The sequence below is a fragment of the Cnephaeus nilssonii genome, assembly GCF_951640355.1.
Source record: "Cnephaeus nilssonii genome assembly, chromosome: X".
In the NCBI taxonomy this organism is placed as follows: domain Eukaryota; kingdom Metazoa; phylum Chordata; class Mammalia; order Chiroptera; family Vespertilionidae; genus Cnephaeus; species Cnephaeus nilssonii.
The window spans coordinates 101390561-101410721 of record NC_137071.1 but is presented as its reverse complement, the minus strand read 5'-3'; the positions used below and the strand labels follow the sequence as shown (position 1 = coordinate 101410721).

At 42.0% G+C, this 20161-nt stretch overlaps 1 protein-coding gene across 3 annotated transcripts in view; it reads right to left on the bottom strand.

Annotated features, from left to right (window-relative positions):
* Positions 1-7987: 7987 nt before the first annotated feature.
* Positions 7988-20161, bottom strand: part of FGF13 (fibroblast growth factor 13) — a 695370-nt gene continuing 683196 nt past the window's right edge. For all 3 annotated transcript variants that reach the window (XM_079765344.1, XM_079765346.1, XM_079765345.1), the window contains 2 exons: positions 10626-10824; positions 7988-9340 (listed from right to left, as the gene is read on the bottom strand). In XM_079765344.1, the coding sequence (XP_079621470.1) occupies positions 9204-9340; positions 10626-10824 (336 nt within the window). In that variant the 3' untranslated portion in view covers positions 7988-9203. The remainder of the gene's footprint in view (positions 9341-10625; positions 10825-20161) is intronic.

Below are 20161 nucleotides of genomic sequence, written 5' to 3'. Positions count from 1 at the left end.
TAGGGCCCAGGGCAGCCTGCCAGGACATCAAGTGGTAAAGGTCCAGCAGATTCCCGACCTGCAGGCTGCCTGAAGAGGGGTGTCAGACAAGTGAAGGAAAGGCTTAGCATCTCTGTCATTGCTTTCATTTTCAGAATTCCCTGCTCCCCATCAGTCGGCTCCTTCCCTCTGAGGGGTGCTATCATTGTCACATGGGTGAAACTGGAATATTGTATCTCAAGAGGATTGCCCTGATGTACGTATTCTCTTATCCGATGATGAAAAAATCCCAAAGAACAAGAATGGAGACAGACTACTGTCTTTTAGGCTTAAGAAAACCCCCGAAGTGTCCTGCGAAGAGCTGAGACTTGGTTCTGTCCACATGCCTCAGAGAGATTGGATGACAAAATGGCCTGGTTTGGCCCTGACTTTACCCACTTATGTTACTCTTGAAGGTGTCTTTGCCACAATGTGAATAAACTGCCACCTTTTGGAATAGGGGCTCATATGAAAGTCTGAATTCCCAACTTTTCTTGAAACAGATCTATGTTCTGCAGCTGTGGCCACCGTCCTGAGATCAGGTCCTGTCGACCAGGTCCTGTCGCTGGGAATCAGGGGGCACTGGAGTGAAGGCCCCCACCCCCCGTGCCCTTTTACATTCAGGGGTTGAACTGAACTCACTTTGGGGGAGGCCTGGCAAGGGTGACAGGTGTCACAGATGGAAGGATGGAGAGTGGAAAGGCGGACACCCTGCTTGGTCCCTCCCTGGGTGGAGTCAGGCAGATGAAGGCCAGCCAGCCCACCCCACAATTGGGTGATATAGCTTCCTCTGTGTCCACCTCTCACCCCATGGGCCCAGCCACTCCCCTCAGCTCTGGGCAGCCCTCTGCATTCCATGACAGTGCACTCTGCCCTCACATGCTGCTCTCCCTAAGTGAGAAGGAAGATAGCAGTTGGCCCACAAACAACCACACAGAAAGATAGGGCTCATGGCTGGTGAGCACAGTGGCAGTGGTGGGAGCCTCTCCTGCCTCCATGACAGCACTAAGGAGCAGCGAGCTGAGTGGTAAGGAGCAGTGAGCATGCGGGCGGTAAGGCAAGAGGTCCTGGACTGCTAGAGGGATTTCCAACTGTCGGCTTAGGACATCCCCTGAGGGGTCCTGTACTGCGAGAGGGTACAGGCTGGGCTGAGGGACCCCCCCACCCAGTGCACACATTTCATGCACTGGGCCTCTAGTAAGGTAATAAATATCCACTGAGCCAAAAGCAGAGCAATTGACTCACAGGAGCTGAGCTTTACTCAATCATCACCTGTGTACATTTCTTACTCTAATTGTTAACTCTACAGAATTGGAAACAAATTATTTTAAGAGTGCACACAATTATTTAAAGTAAAAAATGCACAGACGTGCTGACATGTGGGACAAACGTGGGAAATACTCATTAATGTACAGAAGTGTCATATCTGGCAATATAGCATCAGAAGACAGAGAGCCCTGGCCTTCTAACATGACTGTCCAAGTCTTCCTACTGAACAGACATGTTCATCCTCCCAGAAGAATAGAGCATTTCTGACACCTTTAGTGGGTGCTTCTCTCTGTGTGTGTGCACCTGTAAAGTGATTGTATGAGAGATAGAGAGGCATAGTGTTTGAAAAAGCATTAATAGAAACAGAGAAATTAGATTGATATTTTCCTGTTTTAGAATTCTAATACTGAAAACAATCCCTGCTATGTGTTCTAGAAAGACTTCCTCCAATATGACAAAATTTCAGCTGTTACAAATCTCTTCAAGAATGTCCACATAGAAATTGGAACATTCTGAAAGTGATGCCATGTACTTTTTTTTTTATCAGAGTAAATGTGGTGAAATAAATATCAGACACTTGGTACTCATGTGATATTAACAAAAGGGCTGATTGATTTGGAATATACAATTGTTCTCTATGCAACAAATTCAAGCTGACCTCTAAAAAGCAGCATAATGTTAAGAGATCAAAAAGGTCCTGGGTGATTATCTATGAAAGACCCAAATACTGATTCACTAAGTTAAGACTTTTCTCCTTTCTTTTTTCATTTAAAGCTAAAAGCAGCCCAGAATTAGAGATATATCCTGTTGAGTGCACTAAAGCCTTCTCAATCCTTAGTGGGAAAAAGTATACCCAAGATGACAAAAAAAGCTAGCATGGCTAACTGGTGTTTTCATCCCGGGATAGCTCACTGCATCAAGCCAAACCATGAGACTACATCTTTGCATAGTGAGTGATGAAAAGTTGTCACTGTAAATATGGTTAATAATTTGGAGTACCTCTTATTTTGGTGAGTGGAAGTGGTCATCTATTATGCCAATGCCATATCCCTGTACAGATTTTGTTACTGACATGTGGGTGTTGCTATAATCAATACCTAAAATGTGGAAATGCCTTTGAGTAGAGGTTGCAAGAATTTGGGGAAGCATGATAGAAAAAGCCTAGATTGCCCTGAAAAGCCTGTTGGCAGAAATATCAATGTGCTAGTGAGGACACATTTCAGCTAAATGAGGCTTTAAGGCACATTTGCACGATATATATTCAAAATAGTTATCAGTTCTGATTTTATTACAGAATGGATATAATCAGATGGTGCTGATGGATAAATGGTCCTATTAGATATTAATTTTCCCCCCAAGTGTTCACATAGAAAATGGATGCTTGGAAAATTTTGGAAACATGTAGCTGGGGTCTTTGAAACATCCTTCAGTGAGCTTGACTGCCTTAGGAATGGGGCAAGGAAGGTGAGAAGGAGTGCAACAGATCACTTCCCCTCTCAATCCTTTAGGGATTCCATGGCAATAAGTATGTTTCTCTCCAGGTACAAACAACTTCTGGAGGAAAAAGCTGGCATTTGTTTTGCTGTTAAATAATTACTAGAGGCCCGGTGCATGAAATTCGTGCATGGGGGGTGTGTCCCTCAGCCCAGCCTGCATCCTCTCCAATCTGGGACTCCTCAAGGGATGTCTGACTGCCCGTTTAGGCCTGATCAAGGTAGGATCGGGCCTAAACAGGCAGTCGGACATCCCTCTCACAATCCAGGACTGCTGGCTCCCAACTGCTCGCCTGCCTGCCTTCCTGATTGCCCCTAACCACTTCTGCCTGCCAGCCTTATTACCCCATAACCACTCCCCTGCCAGCCTGATTATGCCTAACTGCTCCCCTGCCAGCCTGATTGCCCCTAACTGCCCTCTCCTGTAGGTATGGTCACCCCTAACTGCCCTCCCCTACAGGCCTGGTCCCCACCAACTGCTCTCCCGTGCAGGCCTGGGTCCCCCACAACTGCCCTCTCCTGTAGGCCTGGTCGCCCCCAACTTCCCTCCCTTGCAGACCTGATCCCTCCCAACTGCCCTCCCCTGCTGGCCATCTTTGACCACATGGGGGCAGCCATCTTGTGTTTTGGAGTCATGGTCAATTTGCATATTATTCTTTTATTAGATAGGATAGAGGCCTGGTGCATGGGTGGGGGCCAGCTGGTTTGCCCTGAAGGGTGTCCTGGATCAGGGTGGGGGTTCCCTTGGTGCATGGGGCAACCTGGGCGAGGGGCCTGTGGTGGTTTGCAGGCCAGCCACGCCCCACATCGACCCAAGTGGAGGCCCTGGTATCTGGGATTTATTTATCTTCTATAATTGAAACTTTGTAGCTTTGAGTGGAGCCCAGGGCAGGCCAGGGCAGGTGGAAAGCTTGGCTTCTTCCATCACCAGGGAAACCCAAGCCTCTTACTTGCTCCGTGGCCACTGCCATTTTTGTTGGGATTTATTTATCTTCTATAATTGAAACTTTGTAGCCTTGAGTGGAGTCCAGGGCCAGCCAAGTTGTGTGGGAAGCTTGGCTTCCTCCATTGCCAGGGAAACCCAAGCCTCCTGCTGGCTCCATGGCTGCAGCCATCTTGATTGGGTTAATTTGCATACTCACTCCTGATTGGCTGGTGGGCGTGGCTTGTGGATGTAGGGGAGGTACGTTCAATTTGCATATTACTCTTTTATTAGATAGGATAAGAAACTTGAAGAAAGTGGTTGGGTCCTCCCCATTGTCCCTCATGCTCAACACAATGCAAGGATTGGATATACATTCACAGATAGTGGTAACAACATGAGATGGAGTGCTATGCCACAGAGCAGTGGTTCTCAAAGCTGTGGTGGGTATCAGATTCGGAAGATTCTCAGGTCTAGCCTAAAACCATGGAATCAAACTAAATGCCACAGGTGATTCTGGTACCCATAAAAGGCTTGAGCCACCACTAGTCTATTGCAGTGTTAATATGTGCTCTGTGCAACTATGGCTTCATGGCCAATAACTTATCTCAGAATTTCTCAAAGTTAAGCAGGCTACTTTAACACAGGACACTTTTTTTTTATTGTCTAAAGTTTTACATATGTCTCCTTTTTCCCCAATTGATACCCCCTGCAGCCATTCCCACCCTGGGAAAGCCACCACTGCCCAGTGTCTGTGTCAATTGATTATGCTAATATGCATGCATACAAGTCCTTTGGTTGCTCTCTATAACACAGGCCTTTTTAGAATTTATTATACTAACACATTTTGAACCCCAAAGCAGGAATTAGTATATGCCAGTGGTTCTCAAAGTGTGGTTCCCCAGGTCCAGCAGCCTCAGTATCCTCTGGGAACTTGTTAGAAATCCAGTCTTAAGCCCATCTCAGACCTGCTCAATCAAAACCTCTGGAGATGGGATTGAGCCATCTGAGTCTTTCTTATAAGCCCTCCAGGTGTTTCTGGTGTTACAAACAGCTTGAGAGCCAATAGTCTTTGCAGTGTTTTCCCAAACTACTCTTTTATCAAACATGTGGCAGGGGTAATATATTCTGCCGTAAGAAATGTTACTGAAGTGTGTGCAATGAAGATGTGTGAAAGCATCAGCACTTGTACAGAGATTTTTTTTGCAACTACTTGATTGTTGTTTTATATAAACACCCCCTTCTGTTAAAAACAAACAAACAAAACTTGACACAGCTCAAGGAGAATGCTGACAGTAAAGGATTCTTCCAGAGTATTTTGACCACCTCTTATTTATGCCAGAAGCTTCCCTGAGACACCAATGTACTGATTTGTTTATCACTAGCGGCCTATGCTCTTAGTGAACAATGACAAAGCCAAAGCAGCAACCAAAATAGTCAATAAACCAAACCTTAAAGTCCTTGGACAAAGAGAAAGAGAATGCATTGTTTTCTTTACTGAATGAAAATTAGCAAACTTAATAGGGGGCAGGGATGAATGAGTCTACTTCTGATATATGGTATAAAGACACCTGAGTCCACACTTCATGCAGGTAGACTTTTTATTAATTGTCTAAAGTTTTACATAAGTCTTCTTTTTCCCCAATTGACCCCCCCACCTGTCCCAGCCATTCCCACCCCAGGCAAGCCACCACCGCCCCAGTGCCTGTGTCCATTGGTTATGCTAATGTGCATGCATATAAGTCCTTTGGTTGCTCTCTAACCCCCCCTTCCCTGCCACTTGTCTCTGGATCTATTCTTGTTCATCAAATTATGTTGATCATTGTATCCCACATATGAGTGAGATCATGTGATATTTATCTTTCTCCGACTGGCTTATTTCACTTAGCATAATGCTCTCCAGTTTCATCCATGCTGTTGCAAATGGTAAAAGTTCCTTCTTTTTTTCCCATTGCTTTTTAAAAAAAATTATTTATTGATTAAGGTATTACATATGTGTCCTTATCCCTCCATTACCCTCTCCACCCCCCCCACTCATGCCCTCAGACATATAGATCAATGGAATAGAACAGAGAACCCAGAAATCGATCCAAACCACTATGCCCAATTAATATTTGACAAAGGAGGCATGAACATACAATGGAGTCAAGACAGTCTCTTCAATAAATGGTGTTGGGAAAATTGGACAGATACATGCAGAAAAATGAAACTAAACCACCAACTTACACCATACACAAAAATAAACTCAAAATGGATAAAGGACTTAAGCATAAGACTGTAAACAATAAAAACACTAGAGGAATCCACAGGCAGCAAAATATCAGACATATGCCGAAGCAATTTCTTCACTGATACTGCTCCTAGGGCAATGGAAACTAAAGAGAAAATAAACAAATGGGACTACATCAAAATAAAAAGCTTCTGCACAGCAAAAGAAATCATCAACAAAACAACAAGAAAGCCCACTGCATGGGAGAACATATTTGCCAATGTTATCTCTGATAAGGGTTTAATCTCCAAAATTTATAGGGAACTCATACAAATTAACAAAAGGGCCGAAACTGGTTTGGCTCAGTGGATAGAGCGTCGGCCTGCGGACTCAAGGGTCCCAGGTTCGATTCCGGTCAGGGGCATGTACCTTGGTTGCGGGCACATCCCCAGTAGGGGTTGTGCAAGAGGCAGCTGATCGATGTCTCTCTATCATCGATGTTTCTAACTCTCTATCCCTCTCTCTTCCTCTCTGTAAAAAATCAATAAAATATATTAAAAAAAAAAAAAAGGAAGATAAACAACCCAATCAAAAAACGGGCAATGGATCTAAATAGATACTTTTCGAAAGAAGACAGAAGGAAGACCAAGAGATATATGAAAACATGCTCAAAGTCACTAATTATCTGAGAGATGCAAATCAAAACAACAATGCGGTACCATCTCACACCTGTCAGAATGGCTATCATCAAATCAACAAACAACAAGTGTTGGCGAGGATGGGGAGAAAAAGGAACCCTTCTTCACTGCTGGTGGGAATGCAGACTGGTGCAGCCACTGTGGAGAACAGTATGGAGTTTCCTCAAAAAACTAAAAATGGAACTCCCATTTGACCCAGTGATCCCACTTCTAGGAATATATCCCAAGAAGCTAGATACACCAAGCAGAAAGGACATATTCACCCCTATGTTCATATATGTTCATAGCAGCACAATTCATCATAGCTAAGATTTGGAAACAGCCTAAGTGCCCATCAGCAGATGAATGGATTAAAAAACTGTGGTACATCTACACAATGGAATACTATGCTGCGGTAAAAAAGAAGGAATTCTTACCGTTTGCAACAGCATGGATGGAACTGGAGAGCATTATGCTAAGTGAAATAAGCCAGTCAGTGACAGATAAATATCACATCATCTCACGCATTTATGGAATATAATGAACAACATAAACTGATGAACAAAAACAGATCCAGAGACAGAGAAGCATTGATCAGACTGTCAAACCTCAGAGGGAAGGTAGGGGAGGGCGGGAGTAAGGGGAGAGATCAACCAAAGGACTTGTATGCATGCATATAAGCCTAACCAATGGACGCAGGTAGACTTTAAAACTCAGGCAGAATGAGGGCTTAAGATGGAATCACAAGGTGACTGAACTGGGTTGGGCTAGGAGCTCCTGCTGCAACACCTTAGCATTGGGCAGCTTCCCCTCTGTACAAAAACATGCTGATTGGGGCCCCAGTAACTATTTTATGGATGCGCTGAAAAGAACCATTCAATTATGTTTTACCTATTCCTCTACTTTTACCTTCATATAATGACTACTCCTGAAGCATGCATTTCCAGGCAATGGCAACTTTGGGGAGCTAGTGAATAGTCAACAACATTAAAAAGGTTTACATTTTCCTTCACCTCTCAGAGGTGGAAAGGACTTTAGATGTTTATTTATCTGTCTTCCCTCTACCTACAAAACGAGCAACAAAAGGGAAAATAGTGTGGATGGCAGAGAGAATACTAGAACATAGGTCTCATTTGTGCAATTCCATCACTGAATGGGAGTGAGAATTTTTGTTCCAATTTGAAGTCCAAGTAAAATAACTAGTACAATAATCATTCTTTAAAGAGTATTCATGTTAACATGAATATTTAGACTGTAGATTGTCTGAGGGCAGTGACCTTATGTATAATTCAAGATTTAACTCCAGTTTCTACAACAGTTAATGGTAAGTAATAGACATTCAATAAAGACATGTTGAAGAATTTTTCTTTGAATGAATATAAAGAGTTTATTCAGTGCGTATTTGGGTATACAACAACAAATATTAAACAACTTTTTTAAACATTTTTGTGCACAGGACAGAAAACTGCCTGTACATGCTATGTCCATTTTTGGAACACAGATTTTAACAATTGTTAATGCACAAAATCTTACATATCATGCAACTCTATGCCAAGATTCCAACTTTCTTCCATGCAACAGATATGAAGATCTAAATGGAAACCTAGCTAAGTCTTAAACACTTTTCCAGAAGCAAGTATAAGTATATGTTGTTTAGGGGTAACCAGTCTTAATATTTCCTTGTACATAATATTCACGTGCCAAATACAGTGACAAGAGGACTCATACACATAGAGGTAAGACATTTCTTATTTTAACAACACAAAAGACAATATCACAGTTCCACAATTCCTGTGTTTACATAAGAAGCCACAACAATAGTTTAACATGATAACACAAATGGAATTAAGAGAAATCTAAACTTGAGGATAATCTTTTTTTGTTGTTTAAGTAATATTTATTGACTGGGGTTGACAATACAATTCAATTTCTATGCACAAAGTACAGCACAAGAACTTTACCAGAGTACTACAAATCGAAAAAAAAAATTGGTAAAATTACAAGAACACTGTTACCTTGAGCCTGAGATGCCAATTCAGATCCAACCCTGAATTTGGTTGATTTGGATTAAGTGACACAGAGTCAATAGAACCACTGAATTTCAGAAATCAGAAAGTTGCACAATTCCAAAGTAAAGAATACAGTTGAATCAAGCATAGATAGAAAACATTAAGCCAAGAAAACAACACAGTCCACATAATTTTGTTTGCCTCTACAAAACATTTAAGCAGTTAATTTTGTTTTATTTTTGAAGAGCAATTGTGGTCTTTTAAATTTTCTTTCTTGGAGGGCAAATTTTTATCAGCATTAGTGCTGTGAAATGATTGTGGTTTGTCATCCCAAAACTTAAAGTGAGATCATGAGAAAATTGAGCAGTCCTTCTCCTGGATTTAGTTCACTGATAATGCTTAGCATTCTTTTGCACAAGCTCAATCTAAATTATGGGGCTTTAGTATGGATGATAAAGTTTAATGGCAGATAGAATAGTGAACTCTGCCCATTTGTCTGGTAAATGTCACTGACAAATTTGAACTTTTGGGTGAAGGACTGCTAGAAGAATTCAACAGCACCTGGAGTAAGGTTCTGTTACAGAGCCCTTGTTTTGCCCTCACTGGCTACGTTGATTCATTGTGGCTCATGGATTTGCCTCCATTCAGCACTCCCGAGACACTTCTGCTCTTGGTTGGGGTCCCACTTCCAGATCTGGAGAACTCCGTGAGATCATGCAGTGACGGCTCCTTGTACATGGCCACTGAAAAGCACAGAAAGAGGGTGTCAAAGGTCTTTAAATAGGCACACCACACTGGCCCTCAACTTTTCTTCTAGTTACTAGGCTTCCACAATTTAGGCCAAACATGAAAAATGCTGCCTTCAAGGACTCAGTCAGAAGTGAACTGGATCAGACTAAGCAAAATCTAATCTTAGTGAAGTAGTATGTAAAGAATTCTAATGCCTAATTTCCATCACTTATGGTTATATATATATGAGAGGATTAATGAAAAATGCATTTAATAAAGCTCTTATAAGTTTAAACATGATCTAGAGCATGTTGTGCAAGCTAAATATTAAAAACATTTTAAAATGCTGATTTTTATCATGATTTAAAATGAAACTCCCAAGGAGTCTAAATATTAGCACAATTCTTAATGCAAAAAATGATAAATATGATTATTGTTATGCTGTAAATAATAGTACTAGCTTGTGTTAATGGAATACTTACAATGTACTAGATACTGTTTTGAGTGCTTCGTATTCATTAACTCTTGTAATCTGTGTAAGAATCTTCTGACATACTACTCTTATCCATATTTTACAGACGTGGAGCTTGAGGCACACACGTGGCAATAATCTTAGGTTAGTAAAGGGTAAAGCTGGGTTTTGCATCCAAGTAGACTGGTTCCAGAAAAATGTGCTGTGAAGCAATGCTATGCTGATTGACCGGGCAGTCTGCCCTACTTGAAACCCAGAGTTGAACCCTAGGCCAGTAACCTCTTGGAGGTCTTGCTCTGCTTTGTCTGCATTTTCTAGTCCTTCTCCACCATGTCTCACTACTTTTAACATCCCTATTCTCTGCAGTCCATTCCTATCCTCCACCTTTTCTAATTTGCTACTAATCTGCTAATAATGACTGAAAAATAAAACTATGAAAGAAAATTGTTGAGACAATATTGTTGGGCCCTTAGGGAATGTCCAAGGAGTTTTCTGATAAATGTTAAGTATACACACATTTAAGCATCTGTTTTTCTGCCCAGGGATCAATCTTGCATAATTTGAGATTCTTGGCTGTCCTGAGCTATCAATTAAACTAGTTCCATATAAGTAAGGTGTTACTATATCTAGATATATAATGGAAAAATTAAAATCAAAAGATTAGATGCTATTGTTGCAGTTTAATGTTTTTAAGTGTTTAAACTGTTACTAAATTTTTATATAAAAGCCTGAATATAGAAGAATTATGTTCCATTTTCAAAAGTGTGAAAAAGGAATGATTTAAATACATACTCATTTAATCCCAGCTCCTATAACATTGAGCTTACCTTTCAGTGGTTTGGGCAGAAAGTGGGCTGCAGGCTTGTTCTTTTTCACATGGTTTCCTTTCATGATCTCTCCTTCTTTATTCAGACCCAGATACCACCCTCTGCCTGACTGCTGCTGGCGGTATATCATCGATGAATATGTCACGTAATAATTTTCAAACACGGATTCTTTGAATTTACACTCAGGTGTGAAATGTTCCTACAAGAAAAGTAAATAAACTAAAGCTCAATATTTGCAGCTATGGATTTCATGGAGAACCATGTGGTATTGCCCTTTGGAAGTTAAGGACATTATTTGTTAAATCTTGTGTGACTAGTGCTCTATTTTAATAGCATAAACTATTATCATTGGAAAACAAGACTATATATAGTATTTTGTGTGATAATTTAGAAAAAGCACGAAGTGCAAATACCATTGATCAATGATTAGCTCTCTTTGTAGTAAGGTAATGGAAAAATTAGAACCAGCCACATAAGTGTAATACATCAGACAAATACAAGAGCCAAATATAAAAAACTAGAGGCCCAGTGCACACTTTCACTTTCGATCGCACCCAGCTCCCCCGCTTTTGATGATCCGCGGCGGGACATGAGCTCGCTGCCCCAGAGGCCCCTTCTGTTCTGCAGCACAGCCATGGCACAGACGCTGAGCTCGCGCCGCCACTGATGACGCGAGCTCAGCGTCAGGCCGGCCCAATCGGCTATCCCGGTCACCCCGAGTCCCGCCCCCTGCGCCTCCCTCTGGCCCAATCATGGGCGTAGCGGAGTGATGGTAATTTACATATTACCATTTTATTAGGTAGGATAAGCATAAAGCTGTCATATGGAGGTTTGTTTACTTTGGGATTAAATATGAGAAAATAAATATTCAGTCCTTATACTTACTTTTCATAGATTCTCCAATTACTATAAACTATAATTTTCAATTGCCCAAGATGGAAATCTGTGTTACAATGCTGGCTGCCTATATTTCTAAAGGGATGCTATAACGAAAGACTCCCTTTTACTTTTAGGTAAACCAAATTGATTATTAAATTGATTATTCTTTAGGTCATTAGACCTTGAGTTAAAAAAAAAATTCCTGCTCACCCTTGCCTTACAGTAAAGTTTACAAGCAAATCAATATAGAAGCAAGGAATTTACAGTAATTCTATAAGTAGACATGAGAGAACAGCCCAAGGGACTCTCAATCCTGGAATGTGATATTCTGCCACATGCTTGACCATGTTTTCTTTAGAGTTGTCCATACAAATGAAGGGTTCCTTGATCCAACTGTTTCAGAAACAAAAACAGAAACAGAAAACCTTCTTTCAAGTTTTGTGTATGTGTGTGCATGCAATAAACATCTATTAAAATAGCCATTTGTGCCGAAACCAGTTTGGCTCAGTGGATGGAGCGTCGGCCTGCAGACTGAAAGGTCCCAGGTTCGATTCCGGTCAAGGGCATGTACCTTGGTTGCAGGCACATCCCCAGTAGGGGGTGTGCAAGAGGCAGCTGATCAATGTTTCTCTCTCATCGATGTTTCTAACTCTCTATCCCCTCTCTCTTCCTCTCTGTAAAAAATCAATAAAATATATTAAAATAGCCATTTGTAAGCAAAATAAAATGAACAGCAAATTTTAATCCCAAAGTAATCCATAAGAAGCAAGGGTTCCACTTGGAGTGTAAGATAATGAAGAAAACGTTAACTGAGCTACATGTAACAGGGGCACCAAGGAAACCATTAGATTTTTGCTCTTTTGCTGAGATGTTATCAGGAATAACTTTTAATAAAAAACTTAAAATAAACTACCTTGTAAAAATACTGCAAGCTTTCTGGACACCAGTCTTTTCTTAACAATGCCTCCATGGTCCTACCTTCCTTCACTTTCATATGAGATATCATTGTAAGCAATGCACACTACCTCAACAACAAGATCTAAAGCACTCTCAGAGAGTCACTTAAGCAAAAAGGGGGCAGATTCCTCAAGTTGAGGCTGCCTTTCTCTGACAATTAAACAATTGAACATTTTTTTTCCTTTTTTTTTTTCTGGGAATCCACAAAAATCTCAGCAATCTCATTGATTCCCACCTGTCCTGCAGAGTTCATAGACTGAAATAATATTTTCGGTTTATTTCTGCCTGGGGCACACTTGATAGATCCTCAAAAAATTCACACAAATTCAACCTACCTAAGAATAAACATTACATCCAGAGAAACTATCATGTGATAGGAAACAAAGTGCTCTAATGATGGGCTACAAAAACTCCTCTTTGTAGAATTCTCAACATAGGGAAAGCCAAGAAATGCCTACAAAGAAATTTGACTCAAAGTCTCTACATTCCTTCCAGTGATGAGGACAATTGCACAGCTGCTAAAAGTCATTGGGAATTAAATCACCATTTGGGGGATGGTAATCTTATCATTGGAGAGTGGATTTTAGTTTCCTAAAGAGTCAGAAATCATTTAAAAGTAAATATGGTGAATAACACATATCATTCAGACAAGTGATTCTTTGTAGCAATATCAAGATACTATGTGACTGACTACAAAATGATGAGGTGAGATCATTGTGTGCTCTAAGGCAGGTCCCAAAAAAGGGCTGCATTTAATGTCTTGTGTGATCGCAGCATCAATCCATTTATTCATTTATTTATATGAATTTTCTGGCAATCCATTATATGCTTGAGTGGTACTAAAAATGCATAGGTAAATAGCATGTGGCCTCCAAAAGCTTACCATGTCGTTTCAGGAGTCAGAAATATAACCAAATAACCTGGACACAGGGTTTGCTGCCATGAAGTGCAGAAAAGGATGAATAAAGAAGTTATTGCATGAAAAGAGAGGAAGCCTGACTCAGTTCTGATTGGGGGACTGGGGAATGGTGTACTTTACAGAGACAGTATTACTGTAGCTGAGCCTTGAAGGATGGGTAGGAATTCAAAACAGAAAAAGAAGAATATTTGAAGCACAAAGCTACTAAACTCCACTTCTGTGTCTCCTATCTCTGTAAATTACAGTCCACCATCCTGGCAACTGCTAAAACTTAAAATTTCAGGGTACCTTAATGTTCTTCCACCTGCTCTTCAGTCTATGATCTTGACCTTCCATTCCCATTGTCACTGCTCTAGTTTGTGCCCTTATTACCTTTTCACTGGCCTGCTGTAATAATCTCCTAACTGTTCTTTTCTGCTAAAATATTTCCTTACTAACACAAAGTTCAATTCATCAGGAACTATTTTAAAAATTATTTTTTAATTATACATTTATTGATTTTGGAGAGATGAAGGGAGAGAGATAGAAAAATTGATGAGAGAAACATCATTGATCAGTTGCCTCCTGCATGCCCCCTACTGGGGATTGAGCTTGAAACCAAGGCATGTGCCCTGATTGAGAATCTAACTGTGATCTTCTGGTTCATGGGTCAACATTTAACCACTGAGCCACACTGGCTGGGCAATTCTTCAGGAAATTTTGATGGTATCACCATGCCTCTAGTAAGGATGATAACTTGATGTTTCATTGAAAATTCTCCACAATTCAATCACAACCATGCCTTCAGTCTCATCCTCTATCACAGAATCGTGTGTCTTTGTGCATTTACAGATGCCATTCATTTCCTTTGCTTAGAATGTCATTCTTCAATCTCTCCACCTATTGGCTTTCCCCTCATCCCTCAAGGTCTTACTCAAATATAACTGCCTCTGGAATCATATTTGATCTCTCTCATTCAGGGAACTTGTTTTTGTGCCTTCACAAACTCTAGCTAGATCTCTAGCTTGGCCCTGTGACTCAGGAACATGCTAGATTGGCTCCAAATGGCAGAGGACTTGTCTTATTTCTGAATCCAACTTCCATCTTCATTAATGACTAGTCATGTTGCCTAGCACAGAGCAGACCACCCGATTATTGTATGGGATTTGAATTTCAGAGATTGCAAATTTGCATTGCAAATTCCAGGATTCTGAAATAACTAGTAAAAAGTCTGTAGGGAATTTCCCTAAATCATATAATGAAATCAGCTGTATGTAAAAGGAACTGGTACTGACAGATCCTGCATGCATGAATTAGTATATGTTACAAATAACAGATTCCTACAACATTAGGGGGAAAAACTTGGCAATTGTTACAACTATTAGGAAATGGCAAGGAAGGACTCAATGAATTAAATGTTCTGTCACATCCCGGCAATTTCTTAGTCATCACCACTAAATTTAGGCTAAAAAACTCAGTAGAAAGGTAGGGAAATGAGGCAAAAAAAGACTATAGAAACAACCAAAGGAGTATTCTGTTCTCTGTGCATGACACTGTCATTTTATCCAGTGTTGGAATGAGTAGGCAGAAGAGGCTTGATTTCTATGAAATGTGGAAAAATGAACATCCCACCCAATATAAGAAGTGGACACAAAGAAAAAGGGTGCAGTTGTATTTGTCTACGTCTCAGCAGTGATTCAGAGATATAACAAATTGGATTTGACCCTAATCAGGGAGGCCTTTTTCTGAGGATACCAGGTACATATAGCAAGGAATCAACCTCCTTTGATCAATCTGGAGATGATTACCAGTATTAGTGCTCTTAAAGAAGGTGCCATAGTGGCCTTGACACATACTAAGCACTAATTAAAGGTGGCAATCACTGTGCTCTGTATTTACTATGCAGTAAATATCTATCATAATAAATGAATGAATAAATTAAAAGTATGCCAAGCATTCCCTGAAGAGCCACTAAGAAATTACTTGGCATGAGTACAGAGGAAAGGTGTTTTATATCTTAAAACTTTTTATGCATTGATTTCTCTTAAAAGTTGTTTATCTCTTACATATCTATATTTTTTCAGAGAAATTACACCTTTTTAGCTCATGAAATAATCAATCTGTCTCTCCTCTGTATCATTATTTCTATTTCCGTTAAAGTTTAAGGTTAGTTCTTTCTTAGTGACTAGTGAACCTTTGTGTGTGTTCTGTTCAAAGTTTCCCCCCCCCCCGGGTTATTTATTAAACAAATAATTTCTACTACTTTAAATTGAATTTATTGGGGTGACATTGGTTAATAAAAGTATATAGGTTTCAGGTGTACAATTCTATAACACATTATCTGGGTACTGTAATTGTATATTCACCAGCCCAAGTCAAGTCTCCTTCCATCACCATTTATCTGCCCTTTACCCTCTCCTACCTTCCCCTACCCCCTTTCCCTATAGTTATCACCATACTGTTGTCTGTTTATGAGGGCTTTTTTTTTTTTCTTAATCCCTTCGATTTAATCATCCAGCCTCACAATCCCCACCCCATCCCCAACAACTGTCAGTCTGTTCTCTGTATCTATGAGTCCATTTTGATTTTTAAAAAATCTTTATTATTGAAAATATTACATATGTCCCCTTTCCCCCACCCATTGACCTCTTCTAGCCTACCCCAGCACACCCAACCTCAATCCTTCACCACCCTATTGTCTGTGTCCATGGATTATGCATATATGCATACAAGTTCTTTGGTTGATTTCTTCCCACCTACACACCCACCCCCATTTTCCCTCTAAGTTTCAACAGTCTATGCCAGTGATGGCGAACCTATGACACGCGTGTCAGCACTGACACACGTGGCCATTTCTGATGACACGCGGCCGCTGAGGCGGCCACATGCCGAGGATGAAACATTTGCTGCTCCTGAGGATGAAACATTTGCGAAATAATGTTTTTTCCTCAAAGTGACACACTACCCAAGTTATGCTCAGTTTTTTGGCGAAGTTTGACACACCAGGCTCAAAAGGTTGCCCATCACTGGTCTATGCAATGCTTCTATGACTCTGAATCTATTTTGTTCATCAGTTTATTTTGTTCATTAAATTCCACATAAGTGAAACATGATACTTGTGTTTCTCTGACTGGCTTATTCACTTAGCATAATACTCTCCAGGTCATGAATATTGAACCATTTTTCTAAGGAACCCATACCAGCCAGTTCCAATGATCATATTTTGGGTAAAGAATCAATAATCTATATTTCCAGGATGAGCATATCCAGTAGCAAAATCTGACACTTCTTTTTTACCAATTTATTTTTACTATTAAGGGGAGATAGTTATTTGGAGGTTGAAATATCACCAGCAAGAAGAAAACATTTGAAACCCTCAATATCAGGTCAATATGACATATTAGAGAATACTTACAGACACAAATGCTAATAGTCAGCTGCCCTTTTCAGGACATCTTAGACCTCCACACAGACTTTGAGAGTCACATGAAGAAAGTATTAACACAATCAGTAATGTTATTTGCAAATAACCACCAGATCTAATGGTAGTGCCAGAAAACATCTTTGTCCCAGAACAGAAGGCTTTAGACCTGTGTAAATTGCTATTCTTTGTTAGGGTCAGAAGAAGCAATAGTGCCCTGGGTTGCTTCTAGCACTGAGGGAAAAATAGAGAGGGGTGCAACACCTTTTTGGCCTTGAGAACTAGAGCCAGGTCACAAGGAGCAAAGACTATGTTGGTGGCTTCCCTTAAAGGAGCCAAATAAAGGCCATGTCACTCAGCAGGCAATGTGTAGCTGCATTCTTAGTAGCCATAACTAAAAAGGTGAGGACTAACAAATACCCATATCTCATTTATGTCATCTCAGTGCCCTAAACACATCTATAATATCAAAAGACACACACCATGACTAAATGCCTTCCTGATTAAGAGAAGTAATTTGGCAAACAGAGCCCTCAATAGGAAATTTTTCATACTTCTTCTTCCTGCTTTGTATTTTCAGCTATGGTTCAACTGATAGAGTGGCAGTGTTTCATTTGAGTCTGTATCTCAGTAGAATGTCAAGCTTTAAGGATTGCCATGTATATTATAAATGTTTCCTTTTAATGTATTTTTCTCAAAAGAAATATTTTTACACTAGAAGCCCGGTGCACGAAATTCGTGCACGGCTGGGGGTTGTCCCTCAGCCCAGCCTGTACCCTCTCCAATCTGGGACTCCTAGAGGGATGTCCGACTGCCCGTTTAGGCAGGTGGGATCGGGCCTAAACGGGCAGTCGGACATCCCTCTCACAATCCAGGACTGCTGGCTCCCAACTGCTTGCCTGACTGCCTTCCTGATTGCCCCTAACCGCTTCTGACTGCCAGCCTGATCACCCCCTTACCACTCCACTGCCAGCCTGGTTGATGCTTAACTGCTCCCCTGCTGGCCTGTTTGCCCCCAACTTCCCTCCTCTGCCGGCCTGGTAACCCCTAACTGCCCTCTCCTGCAGGGTTGATCACCTCCAACTGCCCTCCCTTGCAAGCCTGGTCCCTCTCAACTGCCCTCCCTTGCAGGCCGGGTGCCTCCCAACTGCCCTCTCCTGCTGGCCATCTTGTGGTGGCCATCTTGTGTCCACATGGGGGCAGGATCTTTGACCACATGGGGGCAGCTATATTGTGTGTTGCAGTGATGACCAATCTGTATATTATTGTTTTATTAGATAGGATAGAGGCCTGGTACAGGGGTGGGGGCCAGCTGGTTTGCCCTGAAGGGCGTCCGGGATCAGGGTGGGGTTCCCTTGGGGCGTGGAGCGGCCTGAGCGAGGGGCCTGTGGTGGTTTGCAGGCCAGCCACGCCCCTTGGCAACCCAAGGGGAGGCCCTGGTATCTGGAATTTATTTTCCTTCTACAATTGAAACTTTGTAGCCTGGAGCGGAGCCAAGCCTGCTGCTCTCTCCGGGGCAGCAGCCATCTCTGTGGCAGTTAATTCACCTTCTACAATTGAAACTTTGTAGCCTTAAGCGGGTGAGCCCGGCCAGGGTGTGCGGAAAGCTTTGCTTCCCCTGTTGCCGCCGGCAACCCTGGCCTGCTCTCTCAAGCTCCATTCTGCCACCATTTGTTTGAATTTGTTTACCTTCTATAATTGAAACTTTGTAGCTTGAGTGGAGGCTTAGGCTTGCAACGGCTATGGAAAGCTTGGCTTCCTCTGTTACCTGGGAAACCTTGCTCACTGTGGCTGTAGCCATCTTGGATCGGGGTCAATTTGCATACTCGCCCTGATTGGCTGGTGGGCGTGGCTTATGTAGCGGAGTGATGGTTAATTTGCATATTACCATTTTATTAGAGAGGATGGGCTGCACTGATTTCCTTGAATCTTGAGAGAGTAACAGAGTCTACTGAGGTTGTCCATACAAAATGCAGCAGTACTATGTCCCTAGATGTTGAACAAAGACTGAGATAACAGTATTACATAGTAAGTATAATCTTTCACATGTTTATGCTATGCCAAGTGCACACATCCTGGTATAATGTTTCTCAACACATTTTGTTTTATTCAGATGTAACATTTTGTAAAGCAGGCATAACAGAAGAAACAAAAAAGTTTATGAGTGGACATTTAAATAAACTTAAAAAAATAAACCTAGTAAAACATGGTTTCCTCTTTTCAGCAGGTTCTATAAACATATTACAATTAGTCTATCTACCGCTTTAAGTCTCTCTCCTCCTTCTCTTCCTGTCTTCCAGTCACATTTTTAGTAACCTGACAATCCAATTAATTTAACAACTAGAGGCCCAGAGCATGAATTTGTGCACGGGTGGGGTTCAGCTAGCTTGGCCCCAATCAGGGTGGATTGGGGTTGGGCCTGTGGGGAGGAGGAGATGGCGGGAGGTTGGCTGGCCTGCCCACCCAGATTGGAACCCAATCAGGGCCAGGCTGGCTGGGGGAAAGGGCCATGGGTGATTGGCCGGCGGACCTTGCCCCCTAAAGGGGTGGGTGGGCATGCTGATCAGGGGTCAGCAGCCTGGGAGAGTGGCCATGGATGGTTGGCCAGCTGGCCCTGCCCCTGATCAGGGTGGGGGGCCCAATCTGGGGTGGGGCCGGACAGGGGAAGGGGTTACAGGAGATTGGCTGGCCAGCCCCACCCCCTATTGGGGTTGGGGGGATCAGGGATGGGGCCGGCCAGGGGAGGGGCTGTGGGCCAATCAGGATGGTGGGGGCCCATCGGGGGTGTGGCCACCTGGGGGACGGGGCTTCAGGAAGGAGGTTGGCAGGCCAGCCCTGCCCCCTATTGAGGTGGGGTGGTGATCAGGGGCAGTGCTAGCCAGGGGGAGGAGCTGTGGGCCGATCAGGAAGGGGTGTTAGGCCGGCAGGCCTCGATTTTGATCCTTGATCTGGGTGGGAGAGTCTGATAAGGGACAGGCTGGCTGGGGGGAGGGGCCGTGAGGTTGGCTGCAGGCACCACCCCCTGATTGGGCTGATTCGCTGGCCACAGTGGGCGTCATAGCGACCAGTTGTTAGGTCTTTATGGCTGTTGCGGTAGCTGCCTTTTTATATACATAAATAGATAGATAGATTAGTGCCAATAGCAAGGGCCACTCTTCTAATTCTTAGCTGTGTTCTGATGACAATTTTCTAGATTTAACGTTAGCAGGTTATTTAAGCAGGTCTGACTTGTACACATCAATTACTCCCCAGCCTAATGAAAATAATATGTAGATTAAAATTCTGTTAAAAAAGAATAGAACTGTAAAATATAAGTCATACCCATGGGGGTGACACTGTAACTACCTATATTCTCTATATAGGCTTCTCCTTTATCAGTGA